Source organism: Arabidopsis lyrata, assembly GCF_000004255.2.
Source record: "Arabidopsis lyrata subsp. lyrata unplaced genomic scaffold ARALYscaffold_3, whole genome shotgun sequence".
NCBI classification, from domain to species: domain Eukaryota; kingdom Viridiplantae; phylum Streptophyta; class Magnoliopsida; order Brassicales; family Brassicaceae; genus Arabidopsis; species Arabidopsis lyrata.
The window spans coordinates 4,252,841-4,277,489 of NW_003302553.1; the positions used below are offsets into that span (position 1 = coordinate 4,252,841).

The 24,649-nt window shown below is 37.9% G+C and overlaps 7 protein-coding genes across 7 annotated transcripts; 3 read left to right on the top strand and 4 right to left on the bottom strand.

The window, feature by feature from the left end:
- The first annotated feature begins 655 nt into the window (after positions 1-655).
- LOC9320868 (cationic amino acid transporter 7, chloroplastic) lies at positions 656-5,323 on the top strand. The gene is made up of 4 exons (XM_002882641.2): positions 656-1,242; positions 1,352-1,920; positions 2,011-2,242; positions 3,544-5,323. The coding sequence occupies exons 1-4, from the start codon at positions 843-845 to the stop codon at positions 4,095-4,097; spliced, it is 1,755 nt and encodes a 584-aa protein (XP_002882687.1). The 5' UTR covers positions 656-842; the 3' UTR covers positions 4,098-5,323.
- Positions 5,324-8,322: 2,999 nt separating this feature from the next.
- On the top strand, positions 8,323-9,507 carry LOC9318754 (40S ribosomal protein S17-3). Its single transcript, XM_021031198.1, has 2 exons — positions 8,323-8,428; positions 8,879-9,507. Exon 2 carries the CDS (start codon positions 8,901-8,903, stop codon positions 9,315-9,317), a length of 417 nt encoding a protein of 138 aa, XP_020886857.1. The 5' UTR covers positions 8,323-8,428; positions 8,879-8,900; the 3' UTR covers positions 9,318-9,507.
- A 71-nt stretch (positions 9,508-9,578) lies between these two features.
- LOC9318755 (nudix hydrolase 26, chloroplastic) lies at positions 9,579-11,106 on the top strand. Its single transcript, XM_002882643.2, has 6 exons — positions 9,579-9,908; positions 9,981-10,031; positions 10,262-10,354; positions 10,543-10,637; positions 10,710-10,824; positions 10,912-11,106. Exons 1-6 carry the CDS (start codon positions 9,660-9,662, stop codon positions 10,975-10,977), a joined length of 669 nt encoding a protein of 222 aa, XP_002882689.1. The 5' UTR covers positions 9,579-9,659; the 3' UTR covers positions 10,978-11,106.
- Positions 11,004-12,708, bottom strand: LOC9318756. Its single transcript, XM_002884756.2, has one exon. The coding sequence runs from the start codon at positions 12,615-12,617 to the stop codon at positions 11,145-11,147; it is 1,473 nt and encodes a 490-aa protein (XP_002884802.1). The 5' UTR covers positions 12,618-12,708; the 3' UTR covers positions 11,004-11,144.
- Positions 12,709-12,768: 60 nt separating this feature from the next.
- On the bottom strand, positions 12,769-14,574 carry LOC9320869 (charged multivesicular body protein 5). The gene is made up of 7 exons (XM_021031197.1): positions 14,344-14,574; positions 13,973-14,124; positions 13,751-13,844; positions 13,573-13,644; positions 13,359-13,470; positions 13,109-13,263; positions 12,769-13,023 (listed from the first exon to the last, which is right to left on the bottom strand). The coding sequence occupies exons 1-7, from the start codon at positions 14,410-14,412 to the stop codon at positions 12,970-12,972; spliced, it is 708 nt and encodes a 235-aa protein (XP_020886856.1). The 5' UTR covers positions 14,413-14,574; the 3' UTR covers positions 12,769-12,969.
- A 99-nt stretch (positions 14,575-14,673) lies between these two features.
- LOC9320870 (nuclear pore complex protein NUP1) lies at positions 14,674-20,598 on the bottom strand. The gene is made up of 9 exons (XM_002884758.2): positions 20,102-20,598; positions 19,716-19,762; positions 19,489-19,601; positions 19,043-19,229; positions 18,644-18,937; positions 18,485-18,562; positions 17,783-18,397; positions 17,059-17,531; positions 14,674-16,914 (listed from the first exon to the last, which is right to left on the bottom strand). Exons 1-9 carry the CDS (start codon positions 20,415-20,417, stop codon positions 15,066-15,068), a joined length of 3,972 nt encoding a protein of 1,323 aa, XP_002884804.1. The 5' UTR covers positions 20,418-20,598; the 3' UTR covers positions 14,674-15,065.
- Positions 20,599-20,946: 348 nt separating this feature from the next.
- On the bottom strand, positions 20,947-24,619 carry LOC9320871 (calcium-dependent protein kinase 2). Its single transcript, XM_021031194.1, has 7 exons — positions 22,907-24,619; positions 22,682-22,825; positions 22,445-22,597; positions 22,168-22,283; positions 21,906-22,073; positions 21,514-21,738; positions 20,947-21,290 (listed from the first exon to the last, which is right to left on the bottom strand). The coding sequence occupies exons 1-7, from the start codon at positions 23,916-23,918 to the stop codon at positions 21,177-21,179; spliced, it is 1,932 nt and encodes a 643-aa protein (XP_020886853.1). The 5' UTR covers positions 23,919-24,619; the 3' UTR covers positions 20,947-21,176.
- Positions 24,620-24,649: the final 30 nt, after the last annotated feature.

Here is a 24,649-nt window from a genome sequence, read left to right on the forward strand (position 1 = left end):
ACAGCCAATTAGATTATGATACGTGTACAAATAAATTTATGTTTCCACACGGGCTAGCAATTAAAATACAAAAAGTTACAGAACTTAATTACAACACAAAAATAAAATAAATAGTCAAAATTTTCAATTTGTAAATTAAGAACTTAGTGAAGTACTTTCTTTAATATGAAAGAAACAAAAATTGTTTATTTTCTCATTTTTTTGTATATTTCCCTTTTCCAAATCGGTACAAATACTAAATTTTTATTGTGAGTATTTCATTTCTCTTTTCTTTTCAAAATCTCTTCACACAAATTAAGGGCAATATATCAAATCATAATTATTTACCTAGTTGTGAATAATGCGACGGATTGCTAAGATCCCGGTTACTGGTTGGTCACTCTTGACACCAAACCGAATTAAATGGTATTTTTAAAAATGGACATCCAAAGGGGGCATTTTTGAAAAGGGGTATTAAAAAAGGGGCATTTTTGTGAGTCTCCCAACAATTAATCAGAAAGAAAACAATTAAACTAGGAATTTAATCTTTGGTGTTAAAATTTAAATAATAAAAATGGCTAGACCGAACAGATTACAGAATCTTTGGGTTAATGCTTACGTGATTTATTTATTTTAGTCGATGCTTATGTGATCATAAATCCAAGTTGACCAAAAACAAAAACCAAAAAAACGAATTAGCGTTTCCAAAGCTTGTAATAATTACACCAAAAGCGGCTCATTTTTTTTCCGTCTCTCTCAGTGTTTTGCAATCTCACATTATAAAACCACTTGTTTGAAATACTCTCAAACACATTATAATCCGTTACATATTGACCCGACCCGGATCCGAATCCGAATCCGAAATGGAGGCCCAATACCGGAACCACGACGGAGACACCTCCTTCTCTAGCCTCCGTGTCTACCTCAACTCTCTCTCCGACACTCCCTCCCGTTTTTCCCGCCGCGCCGTTTCCGTTTCCACCTCTTACGACGAGATGAGCCGCGTCCGCGCCGTCTCCGGCGAGCAGATGCGCCGCACTCTCCGTTGGTACGATCTCATCGGTCTCGGAATTGGCGGAATGATCGGAGCCGGCGTTTTCGTCACCACCGGCCGTGCTAGTCGTCTCTACGCTGGTCCATCAATCGTTGTCTCCTACGCAATCGCTGGACTCTCCGCTCTCCTCTCCGCCTTCTGTTACACCGAGTTCGCCGTCCACCTTCCCGTCGCCGGCGGTGCTTTCAGCTACATCCGTATCACATTCGGTCAGTACACTCTCCCGCCAAAATCAAAACTCCCAAATCTCAGAGAAATTCAAATTTCAAATCTGTAACCGTTTCGTTCTTCTCCGATCATTCAATTTTTCCGTTACAGGCGAGTTCCCGGCGTTTATAACCGGAGCAAATCTGATAATGGACTACGTAATGTCAAACGCCGCCGTTTCAAGAGGCTTCACAGCTTATCTCGGATCTGCTTTCGGAATCTCAGCATCGGAGTGGAGATTCATCGTCTCCGGTCTCCCAAACGGATTCAACGTAATCGATCCAATCGCCGTTATCGTCGTCCTCACCGTCACGTTCATCATTTGTTACAGTACGAGAGAGAGTTCGAAGGTGAATATGGTTTTAACGGCGTTACACATTGCATTCTTAGTATTCGTGATCGTCATGGGTTTCTGGAAAGGAGACATAAAGAATCTAACCCGACCCGATAACCCGGAAAATCCATCCGGATTCTTCCCGTTCGGGGTTTCGGGTGTGTTTAACGGAGCAGCAATGGTTTACCTAAGCTACATAGGATACGACGCCGTTTCGACAATGGCTGAAGAAGTAAAAGACCCGGTCAAAGACATACCAATGGGAATCTCTGGCTCGGTCGCAATCGTCATTGTACTTTACTGTTTAATGGCTATCTCTATGTCAATGCTTCTCCCGTACGATCTGGTCCGTAACATAAAATCAAATTTTGAATTTAAGAGTTTTTTCCTATTGGTTTTGGGTAATGATCTCGTGTGGTTGTGTGTACGTACGCAGATAGATCCGGAAGCACCGTACTCGGCGGCGTTTAGTAAATCGGAAGGATGGGAATGGGTGACGAAAGCGGTAGGGATAGGAGCAAGTTTTGGGATATTAACGTCGTTGTTAGTAGCCATGTTGGGTCAGGCTCGGTACATGTGTGTCATCGGACGGTCAAGAGTTGTCCCCATTTGGTTCGCTAAGGTTCATCCCAAGACATCTACTCCAGTCAACGCTTCCGCTTTTCTTGGTAACTTTTTGTCCTCACTCTCATAACATTTATTTTTATTCTATTAAATTAAAATTATGATCAAATTTAGGAAAAATAAGTTAAATCGTTTTTTTTTGGTTATGTTGGAATTTTCCTTTCGTGAAGATCGGTTTTATGTTTTTTCTTTGTTTTATTTACAACAAGTGATAAAGAGACAGTTTGATAGTGGGGACATCCATTTTTGGTTTTTGTTTGTTTGTCTGTTTCCATGATCTTTTTGGATTTCAGTGTAATGTATATCATACTTTTCACTTGATTTTACATACATATACTTGTAGGGAAGGAGAAAACAATAAAATTGTATTTTGTTGTTTACTATTTAAAACATAGAATTTCTCCAACTGATTTTGTTTGGGATTATGGTTTTGAAGCTGTGTGACTGAGTTTCTATATTAATGTAGGCCATAGTCTTATGTTCTTATGTGATTTTTGGTGTTGGGTCTTAATTTAGAGCATCGTATACGATAAAAATGTCGTGGTCGTGTTCACCAAATGGTTTCAATCTTTTCAACGGTTTTGATTGTGACATATTGTTGAGTCTCTTTGGTCCCTTTTTGTTTTTAGTGTATATATTCAGCTTTTTTCTCTGTTTCAAGCTCTCAAATTTCCCACTCCATGCAAAGTTCACGCATAACATCTTAAGGTCATGTCATTAGTCTCACCAAATAATGTATATTAGTTAAATATTGGTGAGTAAGATCTTGGAATCGTTTTTTATACTATAGTTTTACCAAAATGCATGAGTCGTGGAAGCGAATCTAGACCCACATTTTTGTTTTCAATTGCATATTCCTTCTTATAAGCATTGGTCTCTAATAAATTTATTTATTCCAAAGTTAGAGTGCTGATCTAAACGTATTGGATACTATATTCTATAAACCAAAATACTCGAAAAAATATTAAAATTATGTACAGATACTCTATGCCTCAAATAAAACAATTGTCATTTACCAAATTTGCATCCACTAACTTTTATATAGACACTTAAAAGCTTTTTGAAAAATTCTGAGACTTTTGATCTACAATCTTTTTGAACAAAGACCAAAAGAGATCTTGAACGTGGAACAAAGCTCAAAATCTTTCACAAAAAGGTGTCATTCACCAAGTGAACTAATGGAACATATTCTTGCAAAATATTCAATTTATTAGAAACTCGACTTTATAGCATCTTCGAATATATCTGCATTACTTGATACCAATCTGATTGATTAAACTAACTAAAGAATATGGATCTCGGCATATCCCTTAACTTCCAAATGTTGTCTCTACTGTTTGGTCAGGAATCTTCACGGCGTTTCTCGCCCTCTTCACCGACCTAAACGTCCTCCTAAACCTAGTATCCATTGGAACGCTATTCGTCTTCTACATGGTCGCAAACGCTGTTATATTTCGCCGCTATGTAGCGGTCGGATACACCAAGCCATGGCCAACACTCTCCTTCCTCTGCCTATTCTCCATAACCTCAATTTTCTTCACCTTAGTCTGGCAACTTGCACCGCGAGGCCCACCTAAATGGTTCATACTCGGAGCCAGCGCGGTCACGGCTATAGCCATCGTTCAGATATTCCATTGTGTAGTACCTCAAGCTAGGATCCCTGAGTTTTGGGGTGTACCGTTGATGCCGTGGACTCCATGCGTTTCAATATTTTTGAACATTTTCTTGCTTGGATCATTGGATGCTCCTTCGTATATCAGATTCGGGTTCTTCTCGGGATTAGCAGTTCTCATATATGTGTTTTATAGTGTTCATGCGAGCTATGATGCTGAAGGAGACGGGTCTCTTGATTTCAAAGATGTTGAAAGCCTTGAAAGAATCAACATAGTGTTGAGTTAATTAACATTCTTGTTTTAGTAAACAGAACTTGGTGACAATTTTGACCAAAAGGAAAAATTATGTCACTCTGAACAAAAATAACGAATTTGCCATTTTGTGTTACACAAGTAGAGGAGACTAGACTAGAGAGAGTAGAGGTATGATAAAAAAAAGAGCGAATTATTGATGTAACGTTTGCAGAAAAATAGAAACTTGTACAATGGAGAGTTTGAGGTATATATGTATGCCTAGTATAAATTGATGTTAGTTGATATCACGTTTTATTTGCAAATATATCAAAAACGTAAATCAAATGTCAATATGTCATGTAGTTAATTTTTGGTTAACTAACATACAGAAAAATATATTAAATCGAGAGAAAACATGTAAATATCAAATTGACAAAAATAAAGTCTGTGGAGAAGCTAGTGAAGTCCATTTACAGTGTATTAGAATCTCATTTTCTTGCCTTTGAAGGTGTTGACACTTAACATTGTTTCTTTCTCCTTCGCTTTACAGATATAGAATATATTGTAATCCTCTCAAATCCATATATTCCAAAGCCACTAAAATAAAGACAACCCAAATATAATACAACAAATAGAACTGTATATTGACAAAAAAAAAAATAGAACTGTACAAAAAAAAATTAGAATGGTTAGACGAAAGTGTTAATCAAGTTTTGATCATAGTGACATATGCTGAAATGTATCTAACATTGTTTTGTGAAAATGAATATAGATGATATACTTTGAAAAAAAAAAAAAAAAGAATATAGATGATATGCGTTAAGTATTCATAGGAAAATTAGAAGATAAAGATCCCAATAGCTGTCAAAAAAAAAAAAAAAAGATCCCAATAAAGTTTGTGAATAAATGAATTCTTTTCTATTTCACACAAAGGGTTGATACTTTAGATTAGATGATAAAAAATCAAAACAGCAGCAAGTATTTGGCATCTTGCAAGATCGGATATTGTTATACTCCACCAATAAAAGCACAAATAAAGTTTGCTTTATTCCATTTCGTTAATTACGTCGAATATGTAGATGTCCAATTTGTAAAGTCATAAGTAAAACATGGATAACGTGCTAACACTTATCATCCACGAAAAACCTAACAAATCTATGCTTTTAAAAATTCAATTGGGTGCTGAAAAAGAGTATTTTTTATAAATCAAATGTTAGTTTAACCAAAACGGTTTATTTAAAATATAATTTGTGATTTTTTTTTCAAAATTAGTTATAGATCCAAGAATAAAAATTGAAAATATTTAAAATGTTCAATTTACATTAAATGTATACATATTGAATTTAAATTCTTCAAATTGAAAATATTTTGTATAGGTAATTTTCGTTGAATAAAAACAGTATATAAAATATTATTTGCAAAAAACCCTTAAAGTTTGATTTAAATTCCGAAAATCAAAACTTGAAAACGTCTTTTATTAGAAATCTAAGTGTTAAATTCACATTAAGTGTAAACATGTTGAACTTTATAGGTAACTTTAGTTAAATAAAAACAGTATATAAAATATTATGTGCAAAAAACCCTTAAAGTTTGATTTAAATTCCGAAAATCAAAACTTGAAAACGTTTTTTATTAGAAATCTACATTAAGTGTAAACATGTTGAACTTAAAACACCTCTTAAGGACCAATTAAGGACGGGATGTTAAGTCCGGTTCGTTTTCATAATTTTAGAATTTAACACTTAAGTTTCTTAAAATTGAAAATATTTTATATTTGTGTAGGTACTAACTTTAGTAATTTTTTTTAATTAGAAATTTAAGTTTCAAATTCAAATTAAGTGTAAAAATGTTGAACTTAGAACACCTCTTACAGACCAACTAAGGACGGGATGTCAAGTTCGGTTAGTTTTCACAACTTTTGAATTGAAGGGTTAAATTTCTTTAGATTTTAAATATTTTATATTGGTAATAGTTTTTTTAGTAATAACTTAAGTGCTAAATTCACATTAAGTGTAAACAAATTGAACTTAGAACATTTCTTACGGACCAACTAAGGACAGGATGTCAAGTTCGGTTAATTTTCACAACTTTAGAATTTAACACTTAAATTTCTTTAGTTTAAAATATTTTATATTGGTAATAGTTTTTTTTTAGTAATAACTTAAGTGCTAAATTCACATTAAGTGTAAACAAGTTGAACTTAGAACATTCCTTACGGACCAACTAAGGACGGAATGTCAAGTTCGGTTAGTTTTCACAATTTTAGAATTTAACACTTAAATTTTTTTAGATTTAAAATATTTTATATTGGTAATAGTTTTTTTAGTAGAAACTTAAGTGTTAAATTCACATTAAGTGTAAACAAGTTGAACTTAGAACACCTCTTACGGACCAACTAAGGACGGGATGTCAAGTTCGGTTAGTTTTCACAACTTTAGAATTTAACACTTAAATTTCTTTAGATTTAAAATATTTTATATTGGTAATAGTTTTTTTAGTAGAAACTTAAGTGATAAATTTACATTAAGTCTAAAAAAGTTGAACATAGAACACCTCTTACAGACCAACTAAAGACGGGATGTCAAATTCGGTTAGTTTTCACAATTTTAGAATTTAACACTTCAATTTCTTTAGTTTAAAATATTTTATATTGGTAATAGTTTTTTTTTAGTAATAACTTAAGTGCTAAATTCACATTAAGTGTAAACAAGTTGAACTTAGAACATTTCTTACGGACCAACTAAGGACGGAATGTCAAGTTCGGTTAGTTTTCACAATTTTAGAATTTAACACTTAAATTTTTTTAGATTTAAAATATTTTATATTGGTAATAGTTTTTTTTTAGTAATAACTTAAATGCTAAATTCACATTAAGTGTAAACAAGTTGAACTTAGAACATTTCTTACGGACCAACTAAGGACGGAATGTCAAGTTCGGTTAGTTTTCACAATTTTAGAATTTAACACTTAAATTTTTTTAGATTTAAAATATTTTATATTGGTAATAGTTTTTTTTTAGTAATAACTTAAGTGCTAAATTCACATTAAGTGTAAACAAGTTGAACTTAGAACATTTCTTACGGACCAACTAAGGACGGAATGTCAAGTTCGGTTAGTTTTCACAATTTTAGAATTTAACACTTAAATTTTTTTAGATTTAAAATATTTTATATTGGTAATAGTTTTTTTAGTAGAAACTTAAGTGTTAAATTCACATTAAGTGTAAACAAGTTGAACTTAGAACACCTCTTACGGACCAACTAAGGACGGGATGTCAAGTTCGGTTAGTTTTCACAACTTTAGAATTTAACACTTAAATTTCTTTAGATTTAAAATATTTTATATTGGTAATAGTTTTTTTAGTAGAAACTTAAGTGATAAATTTACATTAAGTGTAAAAAAGTTAAACATAGAACACTTCTTACAGACCAACTAAAGACGGGATGTCAAATTCGGTTAGTTTTCACAATTTTAGAATTTAACACTTAAATTTCTTTAGATTTAATATATTTTATATAAGAAATATTTTTAAATCCAAAAATAAAAACAGAAAACGCGAAAAAGAGAGAGACGATATACGGAGAATAAAAAAGAGAGAGACGCAAGGAAGCAATAAATTTAGGAAATTACCTGAATAAAGAAGAAGTGGCCATTAGAGAAGCAAGCTTCGTCGGGCTCTTGACGTTTAGATGTTTGTTAGTTCGCTTGTTCTTCTTGTCCTCCTTCATGATGAATCTCAGTTTCTAATATTCCAAGAGAACCAATTTCGATCTCTCTATCAAAAATCATCTGCTCCTTTTATTATTCATCATCGATTCTTCATTCCTCACATGACTATTGACAGAGTAATCATTCATGTGCCTTCATTCCTCACATGACTATTGACAGAGTAATCATTCATGTGCCATGAACGTGTCGCATAGGTCTCGCTCTCGTATGCGTCATGAAATTTTGTTCTGTTTGGAAGAATGAAGGAAGAAGAGATGTGTTTATTTATAAGCAGAGGTTGGGTTGTTCAGAAAAGTAAATTCATTTTCTATATATTCATGAAAAAAGGAAATCACTCAAACCAAAAAAAAAAAAGGAAAGTTAGACAGCAAAAAAATGGAAATTGATCACAAAGAGCCGTTGAAATGCCCACTAAATTATACATGGGCCTCATATTAAAGCCCGTTTTAATCAGAATTGGAAATTGACTTTGTCAACTACGATTATGACGTGTGATATTATTATTGGTTAAGATACACTGTGTTAGAAATCCTAATAACAAACCCTAACAATTGACTCATATATTTACCACACACACGTTTTCGTTCGCTTCTTTGCTTTCTTCTGTATTTTGCCGCCGCATCTCTGCTCTCCAGCTCCGGTCAATCCATACAGGTACCTTCTGGTTACCTTTAAAACGGCACTTCATTTTAGAGGAACACACATGAGAATTCAACAGTCTTGTGCTTAAATTTCGATTTAACATTTGCGATTTGTGTCTGGAATTTAGTCTTAGATTGTGTTAGATTCATGAAGAAGTTGTGAAATAAAAATGTTGTATCAATACCCAAATGTTGAAATTTCACGGCATTGTTGAAATTGAATCCTGATTTCGATTAATCTGTGATGCTGCTCAATGTTTGAAGATTTCGACTTGTTGGTGTCCTTACAAAAATCTGACTGATCTTTAACAGTAAAGAACATAATTTGTAGTTACTTGAGACTCTGCACAAGTTTAGATTCTTTATATAGTTTATTAGTCAGAAGTTGAGGTATCTACATTTCTCTGACTTGTATACAAATCGAACATGAATGTTCTCATATGGTTTGTCTTAATTTGGGCAGGTAAAGTCAAAAGTTGTGAAAGATGGGTCGTGTTCGTACCAAAACAGTGAAGAAGTCTTCACGTCAGGTGATTGAGAAGTACTACTCTCGGATGACTCTGGACTTCCACACCAACAAAAAGATCTTAGAAGAAGTTGCAATCATCCCATCTAAAAGGCTACGCAACAAGATTGCTGGATTCTCCACTCACTTGATGAAACGTATCCAAAAGGGTCCAGTCCGTGGAATCTCCCTCAAGCTACAAGAGGAAGAGCGTGAAAGACGCATGGACTTTGTCCCCGATGAGTCAGCCATTAAAACCGATGATGTTAAGGTGGACAAAGAGACTCTAGAGATGCTTGCTTCTTTGGGAATGTCTGATACTCGTGGGATTTCTCAAGTGGAGACACAACAAGCTATGGCACCTGCTGTGTTTGGACGGCCGGCAAGAAGATACTAAGGCTGAGTTTATTGGGTTTGAATCAAAGACTTAGGAGACAATTATTGGTGTAGTAATGGATTCAACATGGTTTCCTTTGTTTCAAGATTAATGCCTGGAATTTACAGCTCTTGCTTTGTTTTTAACATTTTTTGTTCATTTGGAACTTATGATTTGGAGTTGCAATCAATTGAAAACCAAAGACAAGTCATATCTTTGTAGTATGTACATAATTACACATAGCATTCATATGTCACTAGCAAAATGAAAATTCGACCGTAATATTCAGGACGAGTCAGGGGCATAGTTGTCTAATAAGATATTAATTTTCCGAATGCGTGGAAAATAGGTTTTGGGCTCGAAATGGCATTGTACCGATCGCTTGTCTTGCATCATCGCCCAACATCTCCGACAGTAATTCCGTTATTCCGAAATTACCCCTCGAAAGCGCTGAAATTCTCGAGCCTGCCCTTCCTCCACCGCTGCAGTAAGTCTCAGGTCTCCTCCTCCTCCGCTCGGTGTTGTTCTTCATCGTCGTCGTCTTCCATGGAATCTCCTCCGGAAGGTTACAGAAGAAATGTCGGTGTCTGCCTCATGAACTCTTCCAAAAAGGTGATTGATGATGGATGATTGGAAACAGCTTCTTCTTCTTTTATCTGATAGATCGCTTTAAATTAAGTGCAGATTTTCACTGCCTCGAGGTTGGATATTCCCAGTGCTTGGCAAATGCCTCAGGTAATCTCTAGATTCGGATTTCTTAAGTTTTTGAATCTGAAAGCTGAAAGCAATGGTTCCAGTTGTTGTTGCATCCCAAGCGCATATGTTCTCTATATAGATGATTCGAATTTCACCTATTTCCATCTTTCGAATTTATGTTTTATCTTTCATGTTCCCAGGTTTCTCTACTTTCTTACAATTTATCTCCAATTGGATTCATAATCGTGTGTTGTTGTTGATGTTGATAGGGTGGAATCGATGAGGGTGAAGATCCAAGAGTTGCAGTCATGCGAGAGCTTAAAGAAGAGACTGGAGTCCACTCTGCTGAGATTGTCGCTGAGGTGTTTTTATCTTCTTCTTCTTCTTAAACATTCAACAATTTACTAACGATGAAGAACATGTTCCCTTTTAAGAATTCGTCTATCTTCTTCTTCTTCTTAAACATTCAACAATTTACTAACGATGAAGAACATGTTCCCTTTTAAGAATTCGTCTAAAAAACTCTTTTTTGTTGTTGTTGTTGCTGTAGGCACCTCACTGGATAACCTACGACTTCCCCCCTGATGTTAGAGAGAAGCTCAAGGTCCGATGGGGTTCTGATTGGAAGGGTCAAGCACAGAAATGGTTAGTCTTTCTGAGATAATCAAGAATCATGTCATTTCATTACCGGATTGTTCAAATATTGTGATTTCTCAGGTTTCTGCTGAAATTTACTGGGAAAGATGAAGAAATCAATCTTCTTGGTGATGGTACTGAGAAACCTGAGTTCGGTGAATGGTCCTGGACATCTCCTGATCAAGTCATTGAACATGTGCGCACAGTTTTCTTCTTTGTGTTGACATTCACCATTTAGATTCCACTACTTTTAACTAATTTTCATTCTATTTCTGTTATACAGGCAGTGGATTTCAAGAAGCCAGTGTACAAGGAAGTCATGTCAGCTTTCGCTTCTCATCTCCAGTAACAAAATAAATCGAAAACTGAACTCACTGTTTAAAGTTTTTGGTAAGAAACTCGAGAATAAGCTGTTCTTTGACATATTTGCTCTTTTTTGAACAATCCATGAATCAAAATACAATTCTTGTTTCCTCTCGTTTCCTTACCTAATCTAAGCAAAGTGTGACATTCCTGTCATGTTCTTATTTTCTCATCAAAGATTCTCTCTATTTGATCCGCTACAACCTTAGCAACAACCTCAGGAGCAAACTTCTGGATCATGTCGTCTCTTCCACGGTTTCCTTTAACCTTAGCCTCATCAAGATTACTCATCACATGCCTCATTAGAACCCTAAGCTTATCCACAGATGGCTCAGCCCATTGATGCCCTTCAAAAGGACCTTCCTTTACTTCACTCATCTCCTCTACCACCAACGGGTAACCATTACGCTCTGTAAGATACTCTGTTGGTCCTGACCAGTTTGTTGCGATCACAGGCAAAGACATTGCCATGGCTTCCACTATAGGTCGTCCCCATCCTTCTCCTCGTGTAGGCAACACAAACGCATCAGCCGCTTTGTACAACCGAGGCAAATCAACTTGAGCTATGTGTTTATCAATCACATACACAAAAGGGTAACCATTTCGAAGCTCTTGTATATTCAATTCTTCTACGAAATCAAGAATCTTGTTCCCGAAATCGCTGTCCGAGTGATAAGCGTTTGTCAACAAAAATAGAGCAACATTGTCTTTACCAGAGAACTCTCTGAGGTAAGCCTTCAACAACACATCCCAACCTTTCCTCTGCTCCCACTTAAACACACTCAAGAACACAAACCCTAAACCCGCATTCTTCATTCCAGAACCCAAAACCAAATCCCCAACCGCCATCAGATCCAAAGGCTCATACTTTAAAGGATCGAAGAAACCGACATCTACAGGCTGCACAATCTTGACAACCTTAGATGAATCAACCCCACTTTGTACAAAGGAAGAGACATGAAACTCAGTAGGAACCCAAACATGATCCATCTGATTACATCGCTTCACATGCTCAGGATTGACTCTATCAGTCTCAAACATTGTTCTACCAATCACAGATAAGAAATCTTCGTAACCAGTTGGAGGACAAGGAAGAGTCTCAAACAATGGTGGATACCAAGCACCAGGTTCACTATGACAAACAACGATCGTCTCGTTGGGTCTACATTGTGTTCTGTACATTTCAATCGCTAGCTCCTTAGTCTCCTTAGCTAAACCATTCCAAAACTCCACTGATTCTAGATCACCATGGTGCTCGATGGTGATTCGAAATCTAGGGTTTGTGAGATGGTTATGAAGTGATAAAATGTAAGACCAAGCTTCTGAGCTATAACCGCCACTCGAGAGAAAAGGAGCCATCCATAACACGCAATGCGACGTAGACGAAGCTGGGTCTAGGGTTTCAGATTTGGATTTGGGAGTTCCATCGTGAAAGCCTAGAAGGAATTGAAGATAGCTGTAGATGCGGTTCGCAGTGAAGGTGAATCTCAGACTTTGGACTTTGTAGAGATTGGTATTAGTGAAGCCGAATAAGAATATCGAAAGAAGAAGGAAAAGGATCGATGAAGAGTAGACCAAGGTGGAGAATTTCCATGGTCGCTTGCTCCGATCTGGTGGTTGATCCATCGATGAAGAAAGAGGAAGAAAGAGAAAGGGTGAGAGAGAGAGAGGAGAGGGAGATTCAAAGCGACGAAAGGCCCATTAAGATTTTAGATGGCCCATTTAACGTATTTTATTTTGGCTGTTCCTCAAATGCAAATGTTCTGCAAGTAAAAAATTCTCATCATTTGTGTTATTGATGATAGAAAATATGAGAAACAAAGATAATCTGAGATACATGAAATAAGACAATTTTTGAAGTCAATAAGAAAGCCAAAAGGAAGTTTATCAAAGTTAAAAACGTTATGCACAAATGAATAAAGACTCTAAGGCTAAATAAAAGCTTAGTAGCTCCACCCAACAAGAGAATCGGTGGAACTTAACCCCGGAGAGAAGCTCGTGGCACTGCTGGTAATCCAAATTCGTCCTCAGCCTATTAATCACATCGTTAAACGGTCTCAATAGCCATCCATCAAAAGGTAATCATACCTAAAGCATTTCATAAGATTAAAACTAACCTGAACTCTTCCCTGTGAAGCTCCATTGCGTCCTGTTGGTGCTGCAGGCAAGTTAAGCTCGTTATCGTAATCAGTTTCTGTATCAGGTTGGAGATAAGAAGGCATTCCATCTGCTTCGGTCTCGTTTCCCATGTCAGCTTCAAGAGCATCAAGCTCTGGAATATATCAAAAGAATGTAAATGATGTGAGAAACGCCATAATGTTGCAAGAGATAGATCTTAATCTTTCAATAACGCAACAAGAAATTTACCTCCCATGAGGTCATCTTCGTCAAGGCCATCAGGAACATTGTAGCTTCTACCAAGTGTTTCTTGAATTTCAGAACTAACATCCATCAGATCCATCATCTCGTCTTGCAAATTCTGTACCATCAATTTAGATAGTATCAGGCAAATCAAAAATGCCAAAGAAAAAAGCCTGAAAGAAGATAAACCAAGATGTTGTTAAGTAACTTAACAACGTACATCAATATCTTGAATCTTCACGGTTTTCATCATTCCTTTCAAATCCTTGTTCGCAGATTTTAGTGCTGTCATCTGCAGATTTAATAGATACACAAAAACATTCATAACATTGATTAAACACCTCTTAACTTAGTTAGATTCGATCTTTTGTAGAACGAAGAGAACAAAAGATACACACAGTTTGTTGAGCATCTTTGAGTCCTTCAGCGGCGAATGAAACTTGATCGAGATTGAATGTTTGATTATAGAGCATGTCGCGTTGTCCTTCATACCTATAATTCATCAAAAATGTAATTATGAAGGTGTTTATTAATATCAACCATATATCCAATAAACAGAGTAGCTTGAAAGCGAATGCTGAATCAGTTTATATAACAATGTGCATAATGAATAGACTAACATTTTCTTCTGCTTGAGAACTCTCATAGCACGAGCTTTGACAGCTTCTTGAGCAGGACCAGGTCTTGTCTTTTTAAGCTGTTCTTTATATCTGCAGAGCTCAAGATCAAGCTTCTTTATCTTATCTTCTACCGAATCTCCTCTTTTATTTATCTGACATAAAACATGAAACAAATCTCAGTTTTTTCTTCTACTTTTGGAGCTTAGTGGTTCCAATTCTCCTAAGGATTGGTTTTCTATCAGAATTTCAATAAATCCAAAGTGAAATTTCAAAACCGCAGCACCAATCGCGAATCCTCCACACAAACGATTTGAAGAGTAAATTCCCCAATTGAAATCGAAAAAGAGAGAGAGAATAATTAGAAACCAAACCCGATCAGAGGCATCCTGAATGGACGGAGGAGGCTCTGTGTTCTTCTTCGCGCCGAAAACTCTCCTCATCGTTTTCTTCTTCTAACTCCGTGAAGAAATCTGGGAATTTTGGATGAGACAGAGAGACAAAAGACTTTGGAAGAAGAAAGAGAAATCGAGAATTTGGAGAACAAGGGTTTCGAAATTACCGATTTCCTTAATCTAGTTGGATTGAGTAAACAAAACTTGGTCAACTATAAGAAGCTTCCTAGAAGAATGTTATCGAATTGGATTTATTCAATCTTGGTTTGGTTTGGTTAAAATGGCAAACCGTGTTTGTGAATGAGGCAATTTAGTAACCTAAACCAGAACTGAAAAGATTTTTGAGTAAAGTGTTACAAACAAGGACAATAAAGTTTTTCTTATAATAAGGAAAACAAAGAGAGAGACATATTACTCTTACAGACTCCAGTACTTTCTGAGAATTACAAAACTTTCCTACAAACCTTTATAACCCTGAACAATTTAACCCCCAAAATCCCTGACTCTTGATACTAAAATGACAGAGACGATCAAGAGCATAAAACCAAATACATTCTGATACTTTTACCTCTTTCATTAAGAGACGATATGCTCTGAATCCCCAAGTTGCCGGAGTATATAGCGAACAAAAAGACCAAAAGGCTGATAAGTTGACTCTCTTCTACATGAGCAATGTGTTTTCTTATCATCCACACTGCTGCTTATTTCTTCCTGTTGGATTTCTTTGCTTTGAAGATTCTGCGGCCTGACTTATCCCCGCCTCCAGTGCTGCCTAGTGAAAAGCTCCCACCTCCTTGGAACTCTAGACTCTGTGATGCCTGGAAAGGTGATGCGTTCTGTGGCGTGCTTCCCATCGGTTGCCCTCCAAACTGGAACGGGTTAGCCATTGATGGTGGCGGCGTTGCTGCTCCTCCACCAAAGCCAAAGTTTGGTTGAGGCATCGAGACAGCTGCTTGTCCAAACATTGGGGCTACCATGGTTGCTTTGTTAGCTTGGTCTGTGTCTTCTGCCATACTGTCTTCCATGCTCACTTGTTGGTTATTGTTGATACCATTTGCATTATTAGCTGCACCAAATGCAAACCCAGGATTTGAGTTACCAAACAGAGACTGTGATAGAGTCGCTGAGTTACCAAATACCGGCTGCTGGGGAGTGCTAGGAGCGGTTGAGCCGAAACCAAAGATAGGCGAAGGTGACGGGGTGTTGGTAGATGCACCAAAAATGGGAGCTGGAGTGCTTGAAGCAGTAGCAGCAGAAGATCCTCCAAAGGAAAAGGTAGGAGTTGAAGAAGTGGTGAACGAGGAACTGAAGACTGGAGCAGAGTTTGGAGCAGAGTTGGGAGCTTGCCAGCTTGTCCCAAATAGGGGAGAGCTCATTGTACCACTAGAGCTTGCAGAGGAGTTTGTCGAACTCAATTGAGGAGTTGAGCCAGATGTAAATACAGCAGGTTCCGACTTTGAAAATCCAAATGGAGAACTGTTTGATGCAAGAGAAGAGTTCCCAGACAAACCAAATGAAGGAGCTGATGCAGATGAACCAAACTGAAAGGGGATGCTTTGAGTTGATGTTGTGGTTCCGCTCCCAGTATTACCCGTCTGAGCATTTCCAGCACCAAAAAGATTTGAGGCCTGAGATTGAGAGCTAGCAGCAGAAGCTGATGAAGCAGCATTGAATCCAAAAACACTGCTTCCAGTACTTGCAGCTACACCACCAAACATGCTACTACCAGAGCTTGTAAATGCGGGAGAGGAAGTACCAAATATACTATTTCCAGTATTAGTAGCTGTAGAACTCGCAGAAAATTTGCTCGTCTCTGTCCCAGGGGTTGAGGAAGATGTCACACCAAATATTAAACTTCCAGAGCTCTCAGGTGCAGAAGCTGCAGCAGTAGAAGGGTTTAATGTGCTCCCACCAACCACAGAGGATGTCCCACCGAAGATATTATTACCTGCATCTGCCACAGCAGGAGATGAGCTCCCAAACACAAAACCTGGTGTGCTTTTATTTTCTGCAGATTTAGCACCAAAAACGCTGCCAGTGCTTGGGTCTGCTGAAGCCATACCTCCAAACTTGAAAGTGTTTGTATTTTCAAATGTGGCGTTTTTAACTTCAGTCTCCTTTGAAATCTGACTGCTAGATGTAGATACTGCTGGCGCAGAAAATGGAGCAGCAGGTTCCCCAAACTTGAAAGGTGATGTAGACGAGAGGGGAGGTGCTGAAGTTGATTGTGAGTTGCTGTCGTTACTGGTAGGCAACTTTCCAAATATACTAGAGGAATTGTGAGTAGCAGCAAGAGATTGAACAGTGGACGGCACCTCACCCACATAATTATCCGAAGGTATATTTGAAATAGTAGGTTGGAAGGAAGGGCTTGAAGTAAGAGAGCCATTACTCGGAGGTGGATTGACAGCGTTTGCTCCAGCTGAGAATATACTACCATTGAGGGTTGATGCAGCTGAGGTAGTTGACTCCACTCCAGAAGCATTGTTGCTGAGAGTTTTCTTTGATTCAGTTGGCTTCGCCCAAGCTTCAGATACTCCAAAAGCAGTGCTGCAACATCAAGATAGAGAGTCAGAAGTTAGTAAACCAGATAAAACTTTCATAACCAATATGGATGAGGCTCATTGGTTGATAGACAAGAGTAATGATATAAAAGCATATCAAGCTGAGTGGAAAAATAATCATGCCAAAAACCTGCTAGTCTTTTCTAACTTGATGTCTGTAGAAGCACCACTGTTTTGATTTAATAAGCCAGTGGCAGCCGGTGATGAGGAGATGTTGGGAAATACAGCAGCAGGTTTTTTAGGCTCTTCCAGAGGGATACCTTTCTCTTCGGCGGTTGGCTTGCCAAAAGAAATACTCGATTTCTCAGTTCCTTGGATGAACTTCGAAGTTGATTCAGAGGCCATATTACTTTGCTGAACAGCTTCAATGGGGAAAGTAACAAACTTGTTCCTTCCAGTTTCCAGAGACCCATTAGAAGTACCCTGAGAGGCGTCACCATTAGAAATATATGATGTAGAGGGCATGGCTTCAGACGGAGTAAGTGGTTTCTCCCCTTTAGGCATGCTGATATGACTTTTCTCTACTTTAAAGGCATTCTGTTTTTCTGCCACTTCAAATGGACTAGATGCCGCACCATGATCATCATCCAACTCCAAGAAATCCTGCAATATCATAGTTGTATGTATAGATGGTCAAAGGTGTGCCGTAAAAATATTAACAAAAAACAAAAGGAAAGCATAAATATATGAAAAAAAGCAGAAATTTTTCCTCAAAAAGGAAAACATAAATGGACAAAATCATATTTGCAGCTACAGGTTTTAAGGTTGGCATTTCTAGAATTGCCCGCCTTGACACTCTTATTTGCAGCCCATAAACATTCTGAAAAACTATCTATAAGAACTAGAAAATATACCTCATGCGCACTCATTCGAAATGCTCTCTTTTTTGGAGGATGCTCTTCCAAAGAATTAGTGAGGGGCAAATAAACACCTTTACCACGCGTATCCTGATCTTTACTGAAACCTGTTTTGCTTGTTCCATCAATAGCACCACCAGTCTTCTCACTCGGAGCTACAACCTCTCTGGAGACACTTTCTCTAGATATTTCCTGCTTTTGATAACTAGAATCTGGCAAATCTGCCTTCTTCTCAGGAAGATTATCCAAGAACTTTGGCGCCTCCACATTCTGGAGGCTTTTGAGAGCGGGACCCCGTAGCATGGATGGTGATAACTTACTTGGTGATTTCTCCCTCGTTGAGACCAGTTTATCAAGTTGCTGCAATATTTTTGACGCCATCTCACTGGACTTGGTAGGAACAAGGTTAAAACTTGAACCAGGTATATCCTCGGCACTATCTTTAGATGTATGTGTAGTTTTTTCTCCACCATTAGCACGGACAGAAAGTGGGCTCTCAGAAACAGGTAGAGCCAAGCTTCGCGATGAAAGGTTAGATTTTTGACGAATCCTCCTTACAGGGCCCACAGATCCTATATCATTATCTAATACTGAGCTCCTGCGTTTAAGACCCTACAAAATTAAATAAAAGTCATGTCAATACTTTGTTTCAGAGACGAATCTGAAATCAATTTGGTGCATAATTTCAAAATGTCTCACCGATTGAAACCCTTGTCTAGAACCAGAAGGCAAGCTTTCTTCCCATGTGCTTGGAGATGCTTGAAAAAGAGACCCAATCTGAAAAAAAGAACACAATGTAAAAAATTGGGAGCAAGTTGGGAACTTTACAATAATATAGTTACGGCTCAAAATTGAAACCTTCACAGTGGACTGAGGCCTAGAGTATGGTGTTCTGGCCATGCTATAAACAGCAGATCTTCCCCGAGATCTAGGGGTAACAAAACCATTTTCCAAAGGTCTTTGTCCAGAAGGCTTTGTTACCAGTGACATTGTAGGTGACTTTTGCGGAAAAGGGGTTCTGTTCAGGAAAACAGAATCTTCCCTACCCGCTTGACCACGCAACCCCAACATAGAAGGAGTAACTTCTAAAGGTCTGCTACCCATGTAAGCTTTTGCAAGCTGTGCTGGCGAAGCAATGCACTCATCAAGAGCCTGGTAAGGATGTCATCAACAATTAAAAGATTAACAACGGCATTTTGCATGAAGCTCAGCAAAAAAACAGACTAGTATATCTAACATGTCAAACAACTTTCTTACTCTCGAACTTCCAGGAGGTGTTGAAACAAGGGTGTTCATACTTCCATTATCTGGATGCGTCCTGTCCCTCTCATGAGATGGTGGATGTCTCACAACAATACTCACTTCATTTCTCTGCTCCTCATTCATAGTGGATGAATCAGCAGCTTTGGAACGCAGCAATGTAGTTAATCGATCAACTTCAGACCTATAAAATCATCGAAAGTGATCAACTGATTTTCAAAACATAAAGTTTTATTACTCAAAATGTGAAGATGCCTATGTTAACATGAACGCACCAAAAGGAAACAAAAACAGAAGGAAGGATAATAGGGCTTTATATTCAACTTTTCTATTTTATGAATGTTGGATGGATCAAAAGATTAAGAAACTTTTACATCCTCGAGGGAAAAAATAGTTACTCTACTGGGTCATATGTACAATGTAAAACTTGTAAGATAGTGTACCTTGTAAAAGTTTTTCCCTGTAAGATTTTCTCAAGATCTGTAAATCCATCCTTAGTTGGATCGACAGAGGCATTGGTATCTTCCATTCGAATCAAACCATTCTTCATGGACAGCTTCACATAGACCACATCAATAGATAAAACATGGGTTACACTACAGAAGATAAAAGAATAAGGAAACCCTAAGGAAGAAGATATTTCATCAAAAGATGCGGCTCATTTACTTACATTGGAGACGTCCTCCTTGTGTCCTACCTTCGTCTCCTGATTCACATCTGGTTCATGATCACAGAAACAGTACACATTAACAACTTCCACTTCGCAAAGTCGCAAAAAGAATTTCATACATGACTGCTAGTAACAACCCGCTATCAATACATAAACAATCTCTAATACCACGAATTCTATAATAGACAACCTGGCTAGGTACTTGAAGAACATTCTAACAACGTTTATGTACTTACTAGTTCTGAATTACTATAAATATTTTTTGAAGCAAAGGGCAAATATAAACACTTAAACAAATCCACAATACCTAAAAACAGCTTCTCTAAGAAACTCAGAAACTGCAAAAATAATAACTTTTGCATCGAAAAAATCAACAAGCTTCTTACCTCTTTCTGGTATCTGCTTCTGCTGCTCCGGCGACTGTACAGGCGTCTCACCTGAGCCGAGGCGTTTCCGGAAAACGGACGCGAAGAGCCTATGAGCACTATAAGTAATAAGCCTCTGGGCCGGATCCACCAATTTCGACAACCAACCGCCGCCTCTGACATCTCCGCCACCAATTCCAGAGTTCCTCACAGAAGTCGGCGGTCGATCATACGGAGTTTTCTGAGTCCTTCGAGCCGTCGGCTTCCGGAACTTTCCTCCGGTTCCCAATCCGCCGCCATATGGATTGCTGCTCTCTCCCCGTGCCGCGCTCGCCATTAGCCAACACGAAAACTGAGAACGAATCTAGGGTTTCAACGAACCTTTCCGCGTAAGGAAAAATCGAAAAACTTATTGAGAAAAGAGGGAATTGAAAATTTTTGGTGAAATTAGGGTTTTTTTCTAATTTGTGGCACCAAAATCGAGACAAAGAGCAAACCAAAAAAAAATTGTCTAGGGTACCAAAAACAAATTTTAAAAAACAAAAAGGAAAAACGAGAGGAGCGTAAAGCTACGCACCTTAATAAGGGTATATTCGTCTTTCCGTAGAAGTAGCACTAGCGATACCGGCTGTCACTTAAAATACAGACACAGATCATTTTCATCCGTAAGATGGAATTGATCCGATGGTTAAGATTTATCGTTTAACACAATACTCCAGTCACACTAAAAAATATCTCCAAGAGAAACGGTGATACTTTAGTGGGCTGGGCTTTAGGGACAACATGGGCCCTACAACCACTCTCCGGACGAAATTAATTCTGGAATTCGAAGGAAAATAAAAACAAAATTACTTCACCTCGATGGATTCTCTGTGTACCTGACTGTACTTTAAAAGATAACTTTTATGACCAAAAGTTACAGACAAAAACTATGTGTATATGCATAAAAGTACATAGTACAGAAACAGATTTACCTAAACCAGTCTAACGACAAAAAATCTCATCAAAATGTTGAGGAAAACACAATCATGATCATCATTCTTAAAAAAATAAAGTAGACGAAGCTCTTGTTGGTTTTGGGTTTGTAATCTGAAAACTAATGTTTCAGAGAAATGCTAATGCTATTCTCTAAACCCATTTTCACAGGTCCTCCCATTATGCTCCCTTTCTGCATCATTGCCACAAACTCGTTGTAGTCTATTCGCCCATCCTGCAACAATGTTTCAATGTTTTTAAAAGTGCGATAAGCTCGTTAAGTCAATCAACAAGAAATAGAGGTTTCAATATCTCATCACTTCCAAGCTTGGAAAAAGTTGAAATGGAATTTCTCAGGGAATTGAATTTTCTACAATGCAAGAACATTCAAGAGTTCTGCTTATGAATGGGATGCAATTTCGGAATGAGATGAGAAGGTTTAGAAAGGAGCTTTTTACCTTGTCTTGATCAACATCGCGCATCATTTCTTCTATGCGGGCATCTTCAACACCAAACTCCTCGCAAGCTTGTTGAAGCTCATCTGGGGTGATAAAGCCGCTCTCGTCCTTGTCAAAGTAGGAGAAGGCCGCGAACAAGTGGTCCTCTCTCTCTATTTTGTTTAAATGCAATGTGGCGGCTATGAACTCTTTGTAATCTATCGTTCCGCTATTGTCTACATCAGCCTGAATTAGACGAGACAAAACATACAAGATTATTGCAAAACATGGAAATATAAACCTGGTTGAATGATTGAAGTTTGGAATCCAGAGTAAATTAAAAGAGCAAAAGAGACCTGATTTGCTAAGAGTTCAGACAAATCTGACTAGTATTCTTGGGTTAAAAGACTTACAGCTTGCATTAGATCAAGAATTTCTGACTCTTTGAGATTGGCACCAACTCGTTTTAGTCCTGCTTTCAGTTCTTCAAAAGTTATCTGACCACTGTTGTCTGCGTCAATCATCTTGAACATTTCTTTTAAACCGGCTATTTCTTCTTCGGATAAGCTCTCAGCTATGACCTACAACAAGTTGAAAAAAAGGCCAAACTTATTCTATCTTCTCTTCTGTGTTTCTTTTGTTGAGATCTTGTTTAGAGTTAGAAAGATAACTTACTCTAAGAGCCATTTTCTTGAACTTGTTCATTGCAGAAAATTGCTTCATACGGCTCAGAACAGCAGAGTCCAGAGGTTTATCTGGAGCCACACCGTCAATCTGTACCCATGGATGACCTGTTCATAGACAAAACGCCTTGAGAAGAAGCACAACGGTGAAATTCAAATAGGACAATGTATTTAGAAAATCAGCTAGCATATGTTTGTTAGAAGATATACCAGTTTATGCTCTGTGCTCAATAGAATTAAGATGAATGATTTAGACTTAAATAACTTACATAATACTTGATGTGCGGTTAGTCTTCGCTTGGGGTCCCGAACAAGCATTTTCCTCACCAAGTCTTTTGCGCTTTCAGAGATGCTTGGCCATGGATCAGATGAAAAGTCAAGATCTCCATGAAGGACCTGCTCGAAAATACCTTGTTCGGTTTCTGCATATTTCATGGAAAACAAATTTGCTTCAGAGCCTAACAAGAACAATCAGATGCATTTATCTACATTGCAACGTCTCTTACCGGCCCAGAAAGGAGGAACTCCGCTTAACAAAATGTAAACAATCACACCAGCACTCCACACATCTGATTCAGGACCATAACGCTTTCTAAGAACTTCTGGAGCTACATAATACGGACTACCAACAACATCTGTAAAAACCTCATCTGCAAAAGTGGAAGGAATAGTATTCCAAAATCAAACATAGAAGTTTAAATGATCAAAGACAAGTTACCATAAATACGAACCTGGCTTAAAGAACATTGAGAGTCCAAAGTCGATCGTTTTCAAGAGGGAATCTTCCTCTTTACTAACAAATAGAAAATTCTCGGGCTTGAGGTCTCGATGCATAACACCAAGAGAGTGACAAGCCTCTAAAACCCCAACAATGGTTCTCGCAAGCTCAGCAGCTTTCCTCTCAGTGTAATGTCCACGTTGAATAATTCTATCAAAAAGCTCGCCACCCGAACACAACTCCATCACAAGGTGTACCGCAACAACATCCTCATAAGCGCCTTTAATAGATATAACATTTGGATGACCAGCCAAGTGATGCATTATCTGAATCTCCCTTCTCACATCTTCAACGTCCTCATCCGTCAAAAGCTTCCTCTTGGAAATCGACTTGCACGCATACTCGTTCCCCGTACCTTTCTCAAGGCATAAAAACGTCGTCCCAAATTGGCCTTGTCCAAGTTTCCTTCCCAATGAATAGAACTCTTTAAAGTTTTCAGTTTTCCTCTGCAACACTGACTCAGTTCTAAGCCCTGCACTGGACACTCTCCTCATATGTTTAGGCTTCTGAGGTTCAGGTTTCGTCTCCGGCTTGGTTTCAGACGTTGTTTCTGGTTTTGTTGTCTCTTGCTTGGATTCAGACTTTGTTTCTGGTTTTGCTGTCTCCGGCTGCACAACAACTTCCCGCTTGCTCTCTTCAGGAAGAACTTCCTGCTTACTTTCTTCAGGAAGAACTTTCGGCTTGATTTCTTCAGGAAGAACTTTCTGCTCAGGTTGGATCTCTAGATCGGGTTTCGGTTTGGTTTCGGGATTGGTCCTTGGGTTTGGCATTGTGATCGGCTCAGGGGGTTTATTCTGGACCTGATCAGCTGCTGGTTCTGAAGCTGTTTCTTTAGCAACTTGTCCATTATGGGAAGAAGAAGAAGAAGCTTGCTCAACTCCGATCCGTGGCCGCCACATTGCAGCCGTAACAGTTTGCAAGAAACCATTTCCAGAAATGTTTGGTCCAACGCAAGCATTACCCATCAAAATATCTCTCTACTTATAATCAACAGCATCAAGCTTTCCACATCAAGATCTGATCAAAAGAACACAAATTGACCTGATCTGATCATATTCCTAATGATCATAGACACTAAAAGTGAAAGTCAAATCTCTCTTTATAATCTAAGACTTGGTTCTCTTCTCCAACGACAATAAGATTGATCACTCCGGATCAGGCAATGATTTTAAACTCCGAACACAGATGGAACAAGCAAAAACCCTACTCGGGTCGATGCAAAGAATGAGTCTTCCACAACAACAATCAATCTGCCCCAAGAAAAAAAATCAAAATTTTCAAATGGGAAAATCGAAATTTTAAACGAACCCAGAACAGAGAACGATGCAATGAACCGAATCCAGACAGCGGAAATAGTCTGAAAGCAAAGAGATCGATCTGGGATTGAAAAGAAAAGACAAGAAGAATAAATTGGTTTGGTTTTGTCGGAAAATAAGCGAGGGAAATCGAGAGATTGCTTAAAAGCACTACATTTGCATAAAAGGCTCAGGGAGGTGTAATCTTGTTCGATAAGTCAATTATGGAGAAGATGAAGATGATGAATGAAATGATTGAACGAGTTTGAAAAACGCGTTTGGGTTTAATCATCAGCGAATTTTGCGTTCTTCTTGTCATCATAATTTATTCTAATACCCACTCGTTCCAGCAGCAACAGGCGATAGAAAAATCAAAGTAATTTTTATTTTGTCAATTTCTC